Consider the following 22,245-nt stretch of genomic DNA (forward strand, 5'->3'; position numbering starts at 1 on the left):
TTATGTAAAAATAAAAGAGAAAAAAATGTTATGCACTCATCATGTCTAACCTTTTTTACATAATTATTTAATCATAATTCATTATATATAATAAATTTTTTAAATTTTAAAATAATTATATTAAAATAATTTAAACATTAATTTATGATTGAAGGATAACGTAATGCATATATATTAAACTCAAAATAAAAATGTATATGTACCTGTGTGCGTGCATTATATTGCTCCCATAACATTAATTTTTTTTTATCATATCTTAAACACAATAATTAATAACACCCAATAAATTTTACTAATTTTTTATTCATTAATAATGTAAATTATTTTATACCGATAATGACCATTAAACTCTTAAGATTATCCTACGTTGACACAAAACTTTTTTACTCTCTGTGGCCGCAAATGATGATATATATAAATGAAAAAAAAAGTGGAGTGAACGCGGGAGCACCCAGAGAGGTTCACGGCTTCACTTTCACATCACCAAACACCTCTCTCAAGGCTAGCTAGCTTCAATCTCTTTCCTTCTGCTTCTTTTTCCTCTCCTCACTGCATTTATTTTCTTTTGGACTTTTCCACTCATGCACCCTCTTATCCCCTCTATTTAACCCTCTCTATCTTCTTCTCCTCACATAATTCACACACACTCATTATTACTATACACACCCTCTTTCTCCTCCTCCTCCTTCTTCTTCTTCTCCTTCTTTCTCTTTTTCATTCTTTCTTTCAACATGGGTGGCATCAGCCTCGAAGAAATAAAAAACGAGAACGTCGATCTGGTACTTTTTCTGCTTCTTCCTTATTCCTCCTTAATTTTCTTCTATATGCCCTTTAATTTATTTTCTTATGGAATTTCAATATACTCTTTAACCCTTTTCTTTCTCACCATTTCTATTGATTTTTCTCTTTCTTTCAACGGAAATTAGTAGTATTTAATTGTCTCATCATTAATTTTAAATTTTTTTAGTACTTTTTTTTTATATAAAAAATCGATTTTCTTTTTCTGAAAAAAATTCACGGGTACTGAATGATACTTTAATTTGCAGTCACGTTCCCTTTTTGTTCCCTCTCCAAACTCGTAAAAAAAAAAACCCAGAAAAACAACTCTTTAGGACAGTGATTTTTATGAGCTGGATATTCTAACAGTACTGTACTGCACGAAGAGTTAAATTCTCACGACACAATTACTATTTTTTTTTTCTTTTGGAGATATGACTCAGTAAGAATAGTATTAACGATAGATATTCTAAATTTCTAATCCATACGTAAATATATATATTATTGATTTTATTATCAATGGTTTAGATTATTCCCCTTTAGAGGATTCAGATACAAATATTGGGGTGTTTATTAATCAAAATCATTTTAATGAATATATGGAAGATATGTGTTGAAATTTCTTAGGATATACGTATTTGAATACGTATTTGGGATACACGTATTTTAATGAATATATGGAAGATACGTATTTTGGTGACTACCTACCATGTGAAAATCACTACTACCAAACGCCATTTGATGATTAGCGGCGTGACCTGTTTCGCCGAGTCAACCGAAATCCCTTTTTTCCTGGGTTGTTATCACATTTTTAAACTTTTGGTGTTCGTTGTATATGAACATTTTAACAAGCTATTAAGTTTATTAATTATTATCGGTTCACAGTTAATTATCTGATTATTACTTGCTTGCTTTTTCATACGAGTCCATGTCTATTGGTCCCTACTAATAATTATGATGAGTAAAACATGTTTTTTTTTTATTTACTAAAAATCAAGAACTAAAAAACATAATATTTTTTATATATTATAAAACTATTTTAAATAGCAAAAACATATTTTATTCTTATTTTGGTAACTATCTTAGTTAGGATCAATGGGCTTCTCCGTGCAACTTCAAGTATCTTAATAAATTTTGGCTTTTTGAGCTGATTGTGAACCTAATTTTCGGTGTAGGACTTGATGACACTTATATCTCCTTAGTTCTGTCAAAGGATATATTTTGTGGAGATTGAAAAAATATATTTTATTCAAATAAAAAATACCAAAATAATAAAATTAATAAAACAAGGTTGTTGTGTTGTGACGATATGTTTGCTTTAAGAAGATGAGAAAAATGATTTAGTAAGGTTGCGAGAAATCCGCATCGTACGATGATTAGTGGCAGCAAATAACGACTTGAATTAGTTTTTTTTTTTTTTGGCGCACGGCACGGTTCTCTCTATTCTGGTACACACGCGCCTTTGTACTTATGAAATTTTTGAGGATTTTCTTCTTCCAAGGTAGTGCCATATAATACGTATCACTTTTCATGTGTGTTGTCAAATGATTCGTCCAAAAACAGATTCTGTAAAATGAGGTAAAAAATAAGGATACATTTGACTTCAGCTTAAAGTGAACAAAATTAGATGCTTTAATTGGAACTGAGGGTGCAAACAGTGGCCTTTTTGCTTTATATATATTTTTTACTTCATCATTAGAGGAGTTCAATCAAAATTTTATTTACCGTTCGATTGTATTGCTATCCAAAATAATTGTTTATATTTTGTTAAATTACATTTAAAAAGTTTATATATAATTGGATCTAAACTGAATATTAATATCAGCTTCAGAACTTTTGATAGTTTAAACGTTTTGGTTGAAATGAATTTTTTAATTACATTTTTACTTGATCTGGATTCTTATTCTTATAATTATTCATTTATAAACATTTTTTTTATAATTTTAATTATTTGATATTTATTTTTACCATCTGTATATCTATTCCTATTGTTTTTACCTGTCAAACTTTTTTTTTTATCGCTACTTATTGAGCTGTAATCATTATATTTTTTATTATTGGCTTTTAATCTTCCTTAAGCATAAGCTCTTATTGTTTCCAATTATTAAAGTATTGGTTTGTAAACGATGAAAACCTTAATAATTAAAATTATAAAATGTTTAAATTTTTTACCCATCCTTATGTTCTCTTATTGTTTTCACCGATCGATCTATAAGATCTAAAATTTAAATCGGATGCGAATATAGGAAAAATATTTATTTTATCCTTTTCATATTGTTTTATGTTTCATTTTTTTTTTCAAGAATTAAAGGCGAATAGGGATCTTGTACTCTTTAAGAAATTCTTAATTCATCCTGGATCTAGTCACCACCTGTTTTTCAATAGATTCTCAAATTTAACCCAATTAGAGTTCAATTTGTCAACTGGATTCTAAGTTATAGATATAAATTATATTTAAACTCGCAAAAACGTTTTGATTATTTTACTCATTAGAATTATTTTTTTCATTTTTTTTCTTTCAGTTGGATAATTTTGCAATTAAAAGTAACCCATTCTTCGCTATCCCTAAAATTTTAATCAAATGCATACTAAAGTACTAATGGTAAAAAAAATTCAATTATTTAAGTTCTTATTTATTTTCTAATTTAATTTTAAGGAAAATTAAAACAATTTATAGTTAATGATACAAAATTAAAGTTGGGTATATAAAAAAAATTATTCCCAGTTTTATGCAATATTTTTTTAGAATTATATTTAATTCTATTTTTTCACAATAAAATTTCAGGTAATCGCTATTGAAAATTATAACATAAATTAAGTTCTGTTTAAATAAAAAAACATAATTGAAAACTTTAAACGTTATAATTAAATAGTAGGTTGAATAAAACCGATAAATATGCTAAAAATATTTTTTTTGGAAGATAAATTAATGTAATATTTATTTTAATTATTTTTTGATATTATTCTACTCTTAATTTTTAATGCTTCGTTTGTGGGGTCGTTATTATTCCTATCAAATTGAAGATTTTTTGTGTGACGTTTAATGACTAACGTCAATTTTCAGGACTAAAGTATGATAAATTCATTATTATTTTAAAAAATAAATAATCTGCTGTCTTTCATTATTGTAATTGGGTTTTCATTGACATTTTTGTTTTCTTCAAAGAAATGAATACCTTAACCATTAAGTGATTGAGTGAGGGAGCAAAATGAATGAGCAACATGTAATTTATGAGACATATGTTTGTGCATTCTGTTAAGTATTATGAGAAATAACAAGCATTTAAATTACCTTGTTCCCAGGAACGGATTCCAATAGAGGAAGTGTTTGAGCAGCTGAAATGTTCAAGAGCAGGTCTAACATCAGAGGAAGGGGCCAATCGGCTCCAAGTCTTTGGACCAAACAAATTGGAAGAGAAAAAAGTATGTTCTCATCACAAACTCATAATAATAATGTAGTTTATGCTTTTTTGTTGCTTCATTAGATGCATGTAGGTGATGATGTCTTGTGTGATGAAAACAGGAGAGCAAGTTTTTGAAGTTCTTGGGCTTTATGTGGAACCCCTTGTCTTGGGTCATGGAAGCTGCTGCCATAATGGCCATTGCTTTGGCAAACGGAGGAGGAAGGCCACCGGATTGGCAGGACTTTGTCGGAATTATTGCACTGCTAGTGATCAACTCCACAATCAGTTTTATTGAGGAAAACAATGCTGGCAATGCTGCTGCTGCTCTTATGGCTGGTTTAGCTCCAAAGACTAAGGTTTTTATTTTATCCTCAAACTTATTTATAGAGTTAGTATACAATTTGGTCCCTAAAAGTTGTAAACATATATTGCTTTGACTCTTAAAAGTATCACCTTGCAAAAAAAATTAAAGTTTAATTTCTATGCTCTGTAAATTTCTTTTATACTATCAATCAATTAAAAATTATGATAGGTATGACTTTTAATGTAGTTATTTTAAAGACCAACAAATTTATCATACATGACAGTTTCTAATTGGATGACAGTGTAAAAAGTTTTTAAATTGTCATTAGATGGACTATTTACTACTAAGTTTAGACTAACTTAGATAACCAAGTTGTCAATTTGTATACAATTTCATTGTTCAAAGGACTAATTATATATTCACTCCTTATTTATGAATGTGTGTGCATTATTTATGTTAGCATCTTTTTGATCCATGTTTGTTAAACTTTTGTGGCCTCAAATTTTAGGTACTTAGGGATAACCGATGGAGTGAACAAGATGCTGCAATTTTAGTACCAGGAGACATAATCAGCATCAAGTTAGGAGATATCATTCCGGCTGACGCTCGTCTTCTTGAGGGTGATCCTTTGAGTGTTGATCAGTCTGCTTTGACTGGAGAATCTCTTCCCGTAACAAAGAGCCCCTCGGATGAAGTGTTTTCGGGATCAACAGTTAAGAAGGGTGAGATAGAAGCAGTTGTGATTGCTACTGGGGTGCACACCTTTTTTGGCAAAGCAGCTCATCTGGTGGACAGCACCAACCAAGTTGGACACTTCCAGAAAGTGCTTACAGCAATTGGTAACTTCTGCATTTGCTCAATTGCGGTTGGAATCGCCATTGAGCTCATAGTCATGTACCCGATTCAGCACCGCAGGTACAGGGAAGGAATTGACAACCTGTTAGTGCTCTTGATTGGAGGAATTCCCATTGCCATGCCAACTGTGTTGTCTGTCACTATGGCTATTGGTTCCCACAGGCTTTCTCAGCAGGGTGCCATCACAAAAAGAATGACAGCTATTGAGGAAATGGCAGGGATGGATGTCCTATGCAGTGACAAAACTGGGACTCTCACCTTAAATAAGTTGAGTGTTGACAGGAACTTGATTGAGGTGTTTGCTAAGGGTGTTGAGAAAGAGTATGTTATCCTTCTTGCAGCAAGAGCTTCTAGGACTGAAAATCAAGATGCCATAGATGCTGCAATTGTTGGCATGCTTGCTGACCCAAAGGAGGTATATATACCACAATCTAACTCCTTTGTACAAGAAATAAAAACTTGAATTTGGGATATAAATAAAATTTAATTTTGATGTTCTGATTGGTCAGGCACGTAGTGGTGTTAGGGAGGTACATTTCCTTCCATTCAATCCTGTAGACAAGAGGACTGCACTGACCTACATTGATTCTGATGGAAATTGGCATAGAGCTAGCAAAGGGGCTCCTGAGCAGGTAAATATTGGTTTCATTGGCACAATCTTATGATTTTTTTTTGGAAGATCTTTACACCGTGCTTTTCTCCTACTTCAGATAATCACCCTTTGCAACTGCAAAGAGGATGTCAGAAGAAAGGTCCATGCTGTAATTGATAAGTTTGCTGAGCGTGGACTTCGGTCTTTAGGTGTCGCAAGACAGGTAAGCAAAGCTGATAACTATGTGTCTTCTTTTCTGTTTGATTGAAATGAATACCATTCTTTTATTGAAAGCTTATATGATCCGTGAAACAGGAAGTACCTGAAAAATCAAAAGATAGTCCCGGTGGACCATGGCAATTTGTTGGTCTGCTACCATTGTTTGATCCTCCCAGGCATGATAGTGCTGAAACCATTCGAAGAGCTCTTAACCTTGGTGTCAATGTTAAGATGATTACTGGTAGGATTTGAAGTCATAATTTCTTGTAGCTCGAACCATATAATGAAAGCCTGTAGCTAAGTAGCTTTGAAATTGTTTGTGGCTCTATCATATGTAGGGGATCAGCTTGCCATTGGAAAGGAAACAGGCCGAAGGCTTGGAATGGGAACAAACATGTACCCTTCATCGGCATTGCTTGGCCAAGACAAGGATGCTTCTATTTCAGCTCTTCCAGTTGATGAGTTGATTGAGAAGGCTGATGGATTTGCAGGAGTATTTCCTGGTAAGTCCTTTAGAATTATATGTAATGAGAGCATCATGTTTAAGTTAAGGATAACTTCAATTCAGTGTTTCTTTTTTTTTTTTTATCACCATGACATTGGTACAAAGTATCAACCAGTTTTTACTGATAATTAATCTCTACCGGGGAACCTGACTCACCACCTTTAGTGAGATTTTCCCGCCCAACCAAGTTTTTTCCATCCACAAGGCTCGAATCCGAGACCTTGCTTAAGGGGACCAAGTCTAGGACCACTCGGATCAATCATCAATTTCTTTTTTCTTCTGAATTATTTCAAGCATCCTTATTAGTCCATGGCTTCTATGCAAGTATTGAAACTGCTATATTTATCAACAGAGTAATTATGTTTCAAATTGAACAACACTTCAAACGTTTTAATCCTTTTTGTCTTTGTATATGGTAGAACACAAATATGAAATTGTTAAGAGGCTGCAAGAGAGGAAGCATATATGTGGAATGACGGGAGATGGTGTAAACGATGCCCCTGCATTAAAGAAAGCAGATATTGGAATTGCTGTTGCCGATGCTACAGATGCTGCTAGAAGCGCTTCTGATATTGTCCTCACTGAACCTGGTCTGAGTGTCATTATTAGTGCAGTGCTCACCAGCAGGGCAATTTTCCAGAGGATGAAGAACTATACTGTTAGTTTCCTTGCGTTTCTAGTTATTTGTTTGACTTTATTTAAATGTTTTTAGTTGTCTAATATTGAAAATTTTGATTGTGGAACAGATCTATGCTGTGTCAATCACCATTCGTATTGTGGTAAGTGTTGGAATTTGGTTGATTCAAAAAAAATTTCTACATATACAATTGAATCATATACTTATGTAGTTTATTTTTTGTTTTGTAGTTTGGTTTCTTGTTTATTGCGTTGATCTGGAAGTTTGATTTTGCACCCTTCATGGTTTTGATTATTGCCATACTCAATGATGGTAAGATAATATTTGCTTGACCTTCATGTTACTTTTGCTTCTTTTCTGCTGAAATGTTTAAACTTATTTCCTTACACTACCATCCATTTAGGTACCATTATGACTATATCCAAGGATAGAGTGAAACCATCACCACTTCCTGATAGCTGGAAACTGAGGGAGATATTTGCTACTGGCGTTGTGCTAGGAAGTTACATGGCACTAATGACAGTAGTATTTTTCTGGGCAATGAAAGATACCAACTTCTTCTCGGTACATAATTTATATCTTTGTTTTCATTTTACCTCAATATGATCACCTCCGAGTAGTGGAAATCCTAATGGCTACGAGCACAACTTTCACCCTTGCAGAACAAGTTTGGTGTGAGGCCATTGAGAGATAGCCCCGATGAAATGATGGCAGCCTTATACCTTCAAGTCAGCATAATTAGCCAGGCTCTAATCTTCGTCACAAGGTCCCGCAGCTGGTCTTTTGTTGAAAGACCTGGTCTTCTCCTACTAGGTGCATTTTTTATTGCTCAGTTGGTAAGATTGAACCTCCTATTCTCCCATCAACAATGCAGTATATAAAGTTGTTTTTTCAGTTGTGTTTGATGTATTGTTGGGTGATCTGAGCCGACCCACCTAGTAGGATATGGCTTTGTTCTTGTTGTTATTGTGGTTTGATCTTAGTATTGTAGAAGCATCATTTTATTATGTTTCGAGACATGTCTTGATCATTACACATTATGCACTTATTCCTCTCCAAAACAACCAAAAGGAAAGAGAAAAGATCTGTTACCAAGGCAAATGAGTGTTTTAGTGTTTTTGGTTTTCTTTGGTGGTAACAATAACTTGTTCTGTAATTGACAGGTGGCAACTTTTATAGCAGTGTATGCTAACTGGGGCTTTGCAAGAATAAAGGGAATGGGATGGGGTTGGGCTGGTGTAATCTGGCTGTACAGTGTGGTAACCTATATCCCTCTTGATTTACTCAAATTTGCTATCCGCTATATTCTAAGTGGGAAGGCTTGGGATAATCTTTTGGAGAACAAGGTATGTTCTTTTTATTTTCTCTTATTTAACTTTTGTTGCAATGTTGATCTAGTCCAGAGGTATCTAGATTCATATCATGTTCTTGCTTTCTCATCACAGACTGCCTTCACTACAAAGAAAGACTATGGTAAAGAAGAGAGGGAAGCTCAATGGGCGGCTGCACAGAGGACACTTCACGGTCTTCAGCCTCCGGAAACTTCCAACCTTTTCAATGACAAAAATAGCTACAGGGAGCTTTCAGAGATTGCAGAACAAGCCAAGAGACGTGCTGAAGTTGCAAGGTAAGCCATTAAATTATATCACACTAAGCTAGTGCTTGAAAAGGATTAGGAAGTGGCCATTCAATATGAGTGATGCGAGCAACACATTCTCATATACATTCTTTTCAACACAGCGAAATCCATGAGGAACTCACTAAATACTCCCTCTGTCCCATAATAAGTGTCATCCTAGGTTTTTTTTTTTTACACAGATCAACCAAAGTTAGTTAATAGATGAAAAAGTACAAAATTAATGTTATCATCATTAATTCATTTATAGTTTTTGCTGCTCATCATTAATATTATTATGGGTATAACTGACAAGAAATAATAAATTAAAAAACTAAAATAACACTTATTTTGTGAATTTTTTTTAACACTACACTTATTATGGGACAGAGGTAGTAATAAATAGAATGGAGTCCACTTAGAAGTTGGACCTATATCATTTAATGAGATCCACATGATCAATTTCACTGCATAATAAAAGTTGTGTTGAAAAGACTGTATGAGAGTGTATTTAGATAGCATATTTTAATGTATGATACTGAGGGATAATGAATGATGTGTATGAAGTTCCTCTAACAATATTTGAAAATGTGTTACAGGCTTAGGGAGCTTCATACTCTAAAGGGACATGTCGAGTCAGTGGTGAAGCTGAAGGGGCTTGACATTGACACGATTCAGCAGCACTATACAGTTTAAGGAGCTTGGACAAGTTTCAAGAAGAACCGTGCTTTTTTGAGAAAAAATCACATATAAAGACGAAGAAAGACCATGTTCAATTTGTCTTTAAGTTACATAAAAAAATGAGTCCTGTGAAAATTTGAATGGCCTCTCTCACTGTCTCCATCTTTTCTAGGAGATACTATGCTCTTTACGCACCAAATAACATAATTGGTAGGGTTTACTATCATCTTTTTATCTGGTAGTATGCTAGTGTTATTGCTTACTAAGATAATATTAAAAGCTCAATACATTGGTATTGACACCGTTGCTCAATATTGAACTCAATCTTACTCTATTTTCCTCCAACCAAAATAAGTTGAGTCTGAGATGACTAGCCCAATTTTTCAAGGTTCTTTTTTTTAAAGTCCATATTATCTATAAGTGTTTTAAATTGAAACTTTCACGGTCTAATACATAAAATTTGGTACATAATCATCTCAGTTTGATATGGTTGTAGCAATAACAGATAAAAATGAAATAAATGCTTAACTGTTTGAATTGAACTGAGCGCCCAAAATTGAAGTCTTGATTAGTGTCTTTAGAAACTGTTCTAGAATCAAATTCTACTAAAGTGACTTTGCCTGTCTTTTATTTTATTATTATCATCATTCCTACACTGGTCTTAGACATTATTTAGTATTTATTAACCTCCAAAAAAAGAAGAATTTTAAACAAAGTTAGTGGCTGGCTCAGTTAGCCATTGTGCAATCACAGCTGAATTCACCCTGGTTTCCCGTTTTGACCCCAATCCGCCTGAACTTTGTTATGGCACTTACAAAAGACGTTTCAAAGGCTGTGCTGTTGGATGCAAATAAGTTCACTAAGTGTCTTGGTCCTTTATGAGTAAATAGAGTTTGATTAAAAGCAAGAGTCCATTTCCTTTCTGAAGATTCTCGTGGTATTGGTAATCAAATGTCCTAGGGGTAATAGGGTCCATGTCAATGGCTGTTCCGACACACTTGTTGGAGCTGTTTTGCATACGCGAGATGAAGTGTGTGATCAATGCTTTTCCTTCTTCTGAAGTTGTAAATCTGTTTGGAACTTGCTGCAGTGGGAGAACCCAATAGTATGTGCTCCTGTAACCACTCATTGCAATCTAGATTATAATTTTCGGGGATGAAGAAGCCAAATGGTACACTACACAACAATACTAAGTCTTAGTGTGTGTGTTCAAATAGGCATTAGTGAAATAAACATGGTGTGGTACGGTTGACAAATAACCATATTCCTCAAGCATGTGGATAGGAGTTTGATTTTAGGTGCACGTAAGTAAAACCATTTTTTGGAAGAGGTCAGATTTCAATTCCAAAAAAGGTGGGCATTGCAAACTTGGTTTGGTCTTTTTTTTTACTTGTAAAATTGATTTCCCCAAAGAGTTTGGGACGAAGTGATTATATGAGGAAACTTTTATCTTAAAAGTAAGTTTGTAATGAAACTTAGTATAAATTTTCAACCTAATGCAAAACTTGCACAAGACTTGCTAGTTGTTACGTCTAAAAATTGAGTTTAGAGTTAAAATCCCATTTGTCACTTGATTCAAACATAAAACCAAACATGTTGGAAATTGGCTATATCTACCTTCCCTAGTGCAGAATGTAGGTTTTTGCCATGCCAATGTATATCCAAACATGAACTTAGACTCTTGGGTTAACTAACAAGTATTTTGTTCATTATGAATGAAATACCTGATAGAACAACTAGATCCGTAAGGGTGAGGCCATGTGAAGCAAACATTTGGTTCAGCTGTGCTAGTTTGAATTCAGGATGAGGTAGATGGTGCAAACACTAGCTTTTGTTGTGATTCTCCCATCTAGCCTTAAACACTAGCTTTTGTAGTGATTCTCCCATCTAGCCTTCCCAATTCTACTGAATAAGATGGCCCTCCTATCTGAAACCAAGTGAATGTTCATTTGGTATTGAGCTAAATTGTACAACTAAAATTTTACATATAATTTTCCACCTAACCAATATAAAATAATATTATAAAGACAAATCAAAAGAATATGATGTCGCAGGGGTCATAGTCTCATAGTAATACTTGTCTAATTCCCCATTATTACTTGTATAGATATGCTGCATTTGCTAGAGGTGGATGCTCAGACAACTACTACACTTTAATTGAACTTATTTTACAGATGATACAATTTACGTATATGCAAAACTTGAAGATATTTCCTTAAGTACTTTTGGTGTTGTTTTTGTGACACCCTCTACCCCTCACATATATACTAATAAGGAAAAAAAAATTTAAATATTAATTAAAAGTATTTTTAAAACATTTTTTTTACAAGTCTTTCAAAGGGGAAAAAGGCTCACATTCATTTTCTTCTACATCATATTCAAACTTGTCCAAATAAATAATAAAGTATTCTCGACTCAAACAAGGTCGTCTAAGCTTCATACAATTAATATAGAACCTATATCCTAATGTCACATCCTATCAGAGCGTTGTGTTCCCGTGTCCTCTAGCATGAGATTCTTCATAGTCATCCACCTATTCATCTGCTTCCCCGAACACAAGTTCAAGATCATCACAGGATCCAAACACAACAACACATAGGGAGTGAGTTATCACATTCCTAGCTAATAGAGAAACAAGACAATTAAATATACATATTATATAAATGAGATACCACTTGCTTAAACATAGCTCACGTAACTTCACCACCTCGTCATTCAAAATTCACTTTTCAATCATCAATCACATTACACAAGAATCCCACACTTCGATCAAGATATAATAACACATCAATTAGCAAGTATATGCAACAGTTATGCTAAGACTCAATCCTATATGTAATGTGGTACCATGTCAGTGAAAAACCACCCTGGGGCGCTTAGGAGTACATAACAAGACACACCACACCATGGGTTTGTCAGGTCACTCTCACCAAGTAAGATCATAGGGAGACCAGTCGGGGTCACGATGTTTTGCAAGAATGCTCCAACCATATGGGATCAACATAGGCTTAAAGGAGCACTTAAACCCGGTGACCCCCAAGGCCTACACTCCGAAGAGTCCATCAGGGCCTCTCCCTCCTGATTCAGGTCCAACCCCTAAAATAATTTTTTTGCATGCAGACACTGCTCATGAATTATACAATACCCACGACCTTACACTCGTGTTTTAAACACGTTCAACACAATTGCGCTACGATTTAACACTAGTTCCTAAATAGGAAACCTACATTTTCTCTTTAACACTGTGCATCAACGCTTTTCTCAAGATAACGCTGGTCGGGTTATTGTACAATTCATAGCTTACAACACAAGTAATTTCACATCAAGTGTTAACTACACACTTATTCACAACTAGAACTCATTCACAATTTCACATGTTTACACGTATCTCACAAATTAACACATGTTCAACTTTACACGTATACTCAATCTCAATAACAATATTATAATCTCAAAGCAACATGTTATTCTACAATTCATCACATGCTCACAATTTGAATCATCATTTCATATCCTCAATATAACAATTTATATAAAAGACTATCACAACATGAGAACTAAAACCCCTCAAATAATATTACACAATTATATCAAAATCATAGGTCGAAATATACAAATATCAAGAGCACAATTTATCAAGCAATTTTCATTATCGATATTTTATTTATAATCATAAAGGAAAAATTGCAATTTAATAAACATCCCAAAATAAAACCCCAATTTAATCCTCTAAGGATCCCTACACATGTTCTCACTAATCTCCAAAACTGTGAATAACTCATCCCTTACCTCTAAGCGGACTCACGTGTCTTCCCACAGCGATAGCGTCGTTTCTAATGGTTCCCTAACATTCCTCCAGTTTTTCCTCCGACTGCTCCGATAGAGTTCCCAAACGTGAGAGAAACGGCGAAAGGATTAAAGCCTCCATTTGGATTATCTTCATACGATTCCTTTTTCTCCCTCCACGAACATGATTTCGCAAATCCCAACGGTCAAAGCTTGCGCAACGGAATTTCGAACAACATATCCAAATTTTACGACAATCCAACAGTTAACGAAACCGGGATCGTAGTTTTACCAAGATAGCTCTGGGTTTCTGCGGGAAAGAAAAATGCTACAATGCGAGGGGTATTTCTCTTAGCTCAGACGTGATATCGAAATTCCCAACGGTGAGAATGCTCGGAATTGGGTTGCGAACGTGGTACTCAAATTTCACGACGATCCAACGGTGAATGAATCCAAGATCGTCGTTTTTCTGAGACAGGTTTGGTGGGCTGTGGGAAAAAAAGTAAGGGTTTTGAGAGGAGAAGGGAAAAAACGAAAATGAGGGAAAGGAGAGACAGCGTCAGTGTGAAAACTGACCTAACACTATTTATAGCTAGGTTTACTCTATTTATTTATTATTTTATAAAAATAAACTCTATTTTATTCTCTATCAAACAAATAAATAAAATATCATTTTTATTTTCTCTCAAATTATTATTTTAATTGATAATTATATCTCCTTATTTATTTATTTATAAAATCTCATCATTTTTCTAAAACTTTATTTATTTAAAAAAAATACAATCCTTTTTAATCTAGATTACAAAAATTGGGATGTTACAGTTTTCAAATCATATTTAGAGTTTTACCTCAGTAATTTATGTTGACTTTTAATGCAATGAAACTCTAATTTTGATTTGAAAACAGTACCAAAAGTACTGAAGGAATCTTCCTAAAAAAAAAGTACTTAATGAAATGCATGTAAGCTTTGCTTTATTGCAAAGGACATTCCTTATTTACCAATTCTATAGCATCCCTAGTTGCCATTGCCAATTCTAATTCATTTTGCGTTCTCTAATTCTACCCCACTGTTACTTATTATAGAGACAACTAGTATACTATGATTGATGAACTTAGTTTATAAAGAATCCAATTTATGAATATTAATTGGAAGCTCTCTATTTTGCCAAGGCTATTGTTGCTTATTTACCAATGCTATGACGTCTCTAGTTGCCATTGCCAATATGTCAGCACATGAAACCTTATTATGGCAGCCACCTACACAGTCAAGTGTCAGTCGCAGCCTTGGCTTTGATCAGTGTCAAACCCATCACCAGCTAGTGAAAAATTGATGAGATTATCCTTGTCTGATGTGTTGTTTCTTGAAGCTAGTAGCATCACATCCCTGTCCAACATGCACATGCACATAAAACACATAAAATTTAGTAACACTAACACCTATTGCCAAAGGGTGCATACAAAGAAAAAAAAAATACAGACTATAAATAATAACTGTGATGACCCTAACAATTAGACAATCAGGGAAGAAGAGTGTAGCAGGAGCTGTCACAAATTTCCGTTGAAGTTTCATCTCAACTGCACTGCGTACAGTTGATTCAACATTTGGACATGTGTTCCTATGTTAGTCAACTCCAAGTTGAGCATGACAATCAGCTATTAGCAGCAGAAGATTCGTGCATGTTTGGTTTGCAGTTGGAAATGCACTTAAAAATGTAGTGGCTAGCGTTCCAATGTAAATCTAACAGATAAAAGTAAAATGAACACAAAAACAAGGGTTATGATCCCTTCACAAAATTACCTTTGTTTCAAATGTAGTTTTGCAATGGATTTCTAAACATGCTCGAAACAAGTTAGCATGCAAAACGAGGCTCTGTGAACTCATTTTCACTTTGTGGTTGTTCTAATGTCTGACGTATTTCATTTGGGTTAGTGATTGCATCCTTAAACGGAAAATTGTGTAACATTCCATTTATTTTCGTATATAAAATTTTAGAGAATAATGATGTTTTATAATTAAATAAATAAATAAAGAAAAATAGTTATAATAAAATAATGGTTTGAGAGGAAATAAAAAAGGTATTTTATTATTCATTTGATGGAAAATAAAATAGAGTTTCTTTTTTTATAAAATAATAAAAATAAATAAATAAAGTAAATAATAGGTCGTGAATACCCCTAGTTATAAATAAACATGCTAGGTCAGTTTTCAGACTGACTTCTCATCCTTTGCCTACCAATTTCGTTTTTTCTCTCTTCCTCTCCCAAAACCCTCTCTTTTTCCCGTAGGCCACCAAATCTGTCTCAGAAAAATGATGATCTCGGACTCATTCACCATTCGATTGTTGTAAAATTTAAACATCATGTTCGCAACCCATTTCCAAGCATTCTCACCATTGGGAATTTCGATATCACGTCTGAGATAAGAGAAATACCCCTCGCATTGTAGCATTTTTCTTTCCCGCAGAAACCCAGAGCTGTCTTGGTAAAACTACGATCCCGGTTTCGTTAACCGTTGGATTGTTGTAAAATGTGGATATGTTGTTCGAAATTCATTTGTGCACTCTTTGACCGTTGGGATTTGCGAGATATTGTTTGTGGAGGGAGAAAAAGGAATCGCATGAAGATAATCCAAATGAAGGCTTTAATTCTTTCTTCGTTTCTTTGACGTTTGGGAACTATATCGGAGCAGTCGGAAGAAAAATTGGAGGAATCTTAGGGAACCGTTAGAGATGACGCTATCGCTGTGGGAAGACATGTGAGTCCGCTTAGAGGTAAGGGATGAGTTATTCACAGTTTTGGAGATTAGTGAGAACATGTGTAGGAATCCTTAGAGGATTAAATTGGGGTTTTATTTTGGGATGTTTGTTAAATTGCAATTTTTCCTTTATGATTATAAATAAAATATTGATGTCCTAATGAAGATTGCTTGATAAATTGTGCTCTTGATATTTGTATATTTCGACCTATGATTTTGATATAATTGTGTAATATTATTTGAGGGGTTTTAGTCCTCATGTTGTGATAGTCTTTTATATAAATTGTTATATTGAGGATATAAAATGATGATTCAAATTGTGAGTATGTGATGAATTGTAGAATAACATGTTGCTTTGAGATTGTAATATTGTTATTAAGATTGAGTATAAGTGTAAAGTTGAACATGTGTTAATTTGTGAGATACGTGTAAACATGTGATGGTGGATTGTGACACTATGAGATGTGAAATTGTGAATGAGTTCTAGTTGTAGATAAGTGTGTAGTTAACACTTGATGTGAAATTACTTGTGTTGTAAGCTATGAATTGTACAATAACCCGACCAGCGTTATCTTGAGAAAAGCGTTGATGCACAATGTTAAAGAGAAAATGTAGGTTTCCTATTTAGGAACTAGTGTTAAATCGTAGCGCAATTGTGTTGAACGTGTTTAAAACACGAGTGTGAGGTCGTGGGTATTGTATAATTCATGAGCAGTGTCTGCATGCAAAAAAATTATTTTAGGGGTTAGACCTGAATCAGGAGGGAGAGGCCCTGACGGACTCTTCGGAGTGTAGGCCTTGGGGGTCACCGGGTTTAAGTGCTCCTTTAAGCCTATGTTGATCCCATATGGTTGGAGCATTCTTGCAAAACATCGTGACCCCGACTGGTCTCCCTATGATCTTACTTGGTGAGAGTGACCTGACAAACCCATGGTGTGGTGTGTCTTGTTATGTACTCCTAAGCGCCCCAGGGTGGTTTTTCACTGACATGGTACCACATTGCATATAGGATTGAGTCTTAGCATAACTGTTGCATATGCTTGCTAATTGATGTGTTATTATATCTTGATCGAAGTGTGGGATTCTTGTGTAATGTGATTGATGATTGAAAAGTGAATTTTGAATGACGAGGTGGTGAAGTTACGTGAGCTATGTTTAAGCAAGTGGTATCTCATTTATATAATATGTATATTTAATTGTCTTGCTTCTCTATTGTGTAATGTGTGTTGTTGTGTTTGGATCCTGTGATGATCTTGAACTTGTGTTCGGGGGAGCAAATGAATAGGTGAATGACTATGAAGAATCTCATGCTAGGGGACACGAGAACACAATGCTCTGATAGGATGTGACATTAGGATATAGGTTCTATATTAATTGTATGAAGCTTAGATGACTTTGTTTGAGTCGATAATACTTTATTATTTATTTGGACAAGTTTGAATATGATGTAGAAGAAAATGAATGTGAGCCTTTTTCCCCTTTGAAAGACTTGTAAAAAAAATGTTTTAAAAATACTTTTAATTAATATTTGAATTTTTTTTCCTTATTAGTATATATGTGAGGGGTAGAGGGTGTCACAAATTGCCCTAAAGGGGCTACTTTTACAAACTTATTCCTCAAATGGTGCTATTTTAAAACAAATTCCAGCATGGGTCTCTTTTGCTACGTAAAATGCATGCAACTCCAAAGAAACTGCCAGCCCCATTGGCGAGTTTGCCCAAGATGTGACACGTGGCTTGGTTTCGCCACTCCCATTGGCGATTTGGCCTGCAACGGGAGTAGCCAGTTTGACTGGCGATTTGCACATGCTTTTTCAGACGATGGGTATAGCCAGAGCTACTGGCGAGATCAAGGATATAGCCAGTGCTACTGGCGAGATCAAAGATATAGCCAGTGGTGCTGGCGAGATCATGCAGCTTCAAATTCCAGCTTCTGCCATACTTTGCTGTGCGTTTTTAAAATTGCTTGCATTTTTAAAATTGTTTGTTCTACGTTTTTTTGAAAATTGGTGAACCTTTCCTTCTTCAAGTTTAAAGTTTCTCAGTCTTAAAGGTTTGAAGTTTGCAATCAAACAATTGTGTGTGGCATGAAATTTATTTTGTGAAGTAATTTTTTTGAGGCCGGAATAAAGTTTGAATGTGAAGTTTTTATTATAATTTTTTAAATTAAATTAGCTTTGTATTTGATGCTTTGTTCGTGTTAAAAATTTGTGAGGGTTGAAGTAAAAGTCTGTTTAAAAAAAAAATTGTGTCATCATATTTATTTGAAGAAAATATTTTGAGTCGGGAAAAAATTTTGAATATGAAGTTTGTAGTAATTTTTTAATGAGATTAGGTTGGTGTTGATGCTTTGTTAGTGTGTTAAATATTGATGAGCCTTGTACTTTCAAGTGTGTTTAAAATAAAAATTTTTGGTGGCATCATATTTATTTGAAGTAAGTATTTTGAGTGCGGGAATGTTTTTTATTATGAAGTTGTAGTATTTTTTTTAATTAGATTAGCTTGGTGTTCATGGGTTTGTTCGTGTGTGTTAAAAATTTATGAGCCTTCAACTTCAACCGTGTTTAAAATCAAAATTTTTTTGGCATCATATTTATTTGAAGTAAGTATTTCGAGTGCGGAAAAAATTTTCAATATGAAGTGTGTAGTATTTTTTTAATTAGATTAGCTTGCTGTTGATGCTTTGTTCGTGTGCCTTTATAATAATAACTTGGTTGATGCTTTGTAATGTAATTAAAATGTCTACTTTGAAAGCGTTGCTTTGTTCTGTCTTTTTAAATTTTTACTTTTTACTTTTAAGTTTCTGCCATCATATTTAATTAATTACCTTTTTTTATTTTTAATTTATCATTGTTAAAATTAATTATTTATAATAGTAACTTCGTTGATGATTTATTTTGCCTTTAAAATTACTACCTTAAAATCGTTCAAGTTTTTAAAGTCTCTATCATCATATTTATTTGAAGTTAATAATTTTTTTTTAGAATAAAGTTTTAATGTGAAGTTCCAGTAAAGAGGCTTTTTGTGATTAGATTTTTTTATTTTGAATTTATTATTATTATTATTATTAATTATTTAAAATATTGTTTTTGTAGGTACATCATGAATTCGGTTATAACAGTGTTGTATTTCAATGGAAGAGTATATGAAGAGAATGATGGTGTAATATTTGAAAGCAGTAAAAAAGCGATTCAGATTAAACGTGGAATTAGTTTCAATGCTTTGAAAAAAAATTGGAGATAAGGTAAAGTTAGAAAATAATGAAATTATTTTTGCTATCAGTTGTAGATTTTTAGTTTCTGGAAAATATGATGCTTTGCAAATTTGTGATGACGAAGATGTTGAAACCATGCTCGAAAGTTTTCAACAACAAGATCAAATGTCAGTTCTGGAATTGTACATAGAAAAGGATGTGACTGGTGGTTCTATGTTTCATTCTGCAAATTCTCTTACATCATGTGAAAATAATTTATCTAATAATGAGGCGCAACCGCCAAGAAATGTGAGTAATTTACATGGTGATAAAGATGATGATTATCTTGTGTCTAACTCATACGTTGAAGAGTCTTTAGATTAAGATGATAGTGTTGACGGTATATCTGATACAGACGATGAAGTCACCGACATGATTTAACTAGTAAGAATTGTTTACCCGGCAGAAGGTATAATTTATTAAATAACAAAATAGGTGAATACATTTATCATTTTATGACAATTGTATTTAATGGTAAATAAGTATGATTGTCATATTGACCTGATTTTATTTTTTAACTATTAGGTGTACAAGGAATTCAAAATCCATTTTAGAATGATGCTTTGCATTATTACAATATCAATTGGAGCCATCCTGATGAGGAGGACATTTGTGGTTTGGAGATGCCATCGAGTTTTAATGTTGGGTAAAAATTATATGTTGGCATGGATTTTGATAGTAAAAATGCGGTAAAAAATGCACTGAAACAATATGTTATGAAGATGCATCAAAGTTTCAAAGTTGTTGAAAGCAAATCGAACAAGTATGTCGTTTGTTGCTTGAATAAAAGCGCAAAGTGTCCTTGCCCTTTCTATATGAGGGCAATTTTATCTAAAAAGCTGATTCATGGAAAGTCACACAATGGGGTGGACCGCACACATGTCTGAATATGACTATGACACAAGATCACGAGAAGTTTGATTCATATTTAATTGCCACTTGTGTAGTAGGTACGTTTTTTATGTTCATATTAATTGCCACTTGTGTAGTAGGTACGTTTTTTATGACTATGACACAAGATCACGAGAAGTTTGATTCATGGTGACGTTAATTTAAGTTTCATGTATACTTAAAATTGTTGTTGCTAACTAATTTCATGCAAGCTACACTCCTTGCAAGCATATTTTTTTATCAAAATTTAGAAAAATTTCGTCAATTGAGTCCAGCCATGGCAACATGGATTGATCATATTTCAAAGGAAAAATGGACCATAGCTTATGATAAAGAAGGACGTCGATATGACCACATGACAACCAACCTCTCTGAATGTATAAATAAGGTGTTGAAGGACTGTCGCAACATACCGATAACAACGTTGGTGAAATCAACATATAGTAGGTGTCGAAAGTACTTTGTTGATCGTGGTCGCCAAGCCCAAAGACAATTAAATGAAGGACAAGTGTATTGTTCTAAGCTTGTTAAAGAACTAATAAAAAATCAAGAACAAGCTTGTTCGCACATCGTTCACGTGTATGATATCCATTCCACAAGGTTTGAAGTAGAGGAGACCTTCAATCCTATAACGCAACGTGGCGGACAAAAGTGAGCAGTTAACTTGAATGACCATTATTGTCAATGCGGAAAGTATTATGCGCTTCACTATTCATGTTCACACATTATTGCAGCTTGTGATTACGTGAGCATGAACTACTACCAATATATAGATGTTGTTTACACAAATGAGCACATCTTAAAAGCTTACTCCGCACAATGGTGGCCTCTTGGGAATGAAGCGACAATTCCTCCTTCTGATGATGCATGAACACTTATTCCTGACCCAACTACAATTCGTGCGAAAGGTCAGCCAAAATCAACAAGGATAAGGAATGAGATGGATTGGCTCGAACCATCGGAGCACCGACAAAAATGTAGTAGATGTGGAGCAGAAGGGCACAATAGGCGTCGATGTCCAATGCAATCTGATCGTGAGAGTTGTTCATTTAATTGATTTATGTATGTTAGGCGAGTGACTTGTATTGGTTGAAGTTCTCTTGAATGTATTTAGTTTGTGGTCTTCAATGAAATTGTTAGTTACTAACATGCTGGTTATTTTGGCAATGATGATCTAAGTCAATTTTTAATGAAGCTGTCCTTCTAAGAATGTATTTAGTTTGTGGTCTTCAATGAAATCGTTACTTAGTAACATTAGTTATTTTCGTTTGTCTACTTTAGTTTTTTTTAAAAATTATTTATTATTATAGTTTGATGCGCGACATAAACCATATCCATTAGTAAGCCTTAATAAACTGCATACGATAGATTAAGTGTCAAATTCAAATGAGAAACATACAACAACATATTTAAACAGAGACATGAAAATCAGTCATTATGATGTCCGTGATGACGTGAGGATGTGCCACATGGTTGATCCCATCTTCGCACTTGGCGATCAGGATTTCTTCTTCCCCGATGTCTCCCCGCTTCTACTTCGTCAGCCTCAGCAGAAAATTGGTCACACAAATCAACACCTAATAAGTCACCCATATCAGGTATTGCTCCGAGTACATTCCATTGCGTACCTAATGGGGCGTTAGGTGTTGGCACACTTGGGACATCATGTTGTTGTAAAGGGGTCATAGTCGGCCATGAAAAATGAGGATGCGTTTTCGCAACACCATCGAACGAGTGTTCGCTTGCAGAAGTATCAGTGTGATGACCTTTGAAAGGATACTAATACATCTGTGTCAGATACTGAGAAAATGTTGGTGGCGTGTAATACATTCCATGGACACGCTCCGTCATTTGTTGGGAATATTCTTCTGCTTCAACAACCATCTTTCGCCTGCCTATGCCTTGAGTTTCAACACTTGGCTGGAGAATGTGAAACTCTTGTGCTGGAAATTGATGCTCTGATGTTGGACCA

The 22,245-nt window shown here is 34.1% G+C and overlaps 1 protein-coding gene and 1 pseudogene across 1 annotated transcript; one reads left to right on the forward strand and one right to left on the reverse strand.

The window, feature by feature from the left end:
• Positions 1-427: 427 nt before the first annotated feature.
• On the forward strand, positions 428-9,726 carry LOC114404557 (plasma membrane ATPase 4-like). The gene is made up of 16 exons (XM_028367467.1): positions 428-779; positions 4,081-4,200; positions 4,301-4,537; positions 4,994-5,755; positions 5,850-5,972; positions 6,051-6,155; positions 6,248-6,392; positions 6,490-6,654; positions 7,076-7,314; positions 7,403-7,435; positions 7,524-7,605; positions 7,697-7,857; positions 7,956-8,129; positions 8,457-8,639; positions 8,739-8,920; positions 9,508-9,726. Exons 1-16 carry the CDS (start codon positions 732-734, stop codon positions 9,602-9,604), a joined length of 2,856 nt encoding a protein of 951 aa, XP_028223268.1. The 5' UTR covers positions 428-731; the 3' UTR covers positions 9,605-9,726.
• LOC114404558 lies at positions 9,654-15,257 on the reverse strand (annotated as a pseudogene).
• Between the last annotated feature and the right edge of the window lie 6,988 nt (positions 15,258-22,245).

The sequence above is a fragment of the Glycine soja genome, unplaced genomic scaffold, assembly GCF_004193775.1.
Source record: "Glycine soja cultivar W05 unplaced genomic scaffold, ASM419377v2 tig00104511_1_pilon_84547_1256723, whole genome shotgun sequence".
Lineage (NCBI taxonomy): Eukaryota > Viridiplantae > Streptophyta > Magnoliopsida > Fabales > Fabaceae > Glycine > Glycine soja.

Excerpts from the sequence above, each read along its gene's own strand:
- LOC114404557 (XM_028367467.1), top strand. The coding sequence starts at position 732 with ATGGGTGGCATCAGCCTCGAAGAAATAAAAAACGAGAACGTCGATCTG. Across the intron at positions 5,973-6,050 it reads GCAAAGGGGCTCCTGAGCAG|ATAATCACCCTTTGCAACTG; the intron begins GTAAATATTGGT and ends CTCCTACTTCAG. Across the intron at positions 6,393-6,489 it reads CAATGTTAAGATGATTACTG|GGGATCAGCTTGCCATTGGA; the intron begins GTAGGATTTGAA and ends TATCATATGTAG.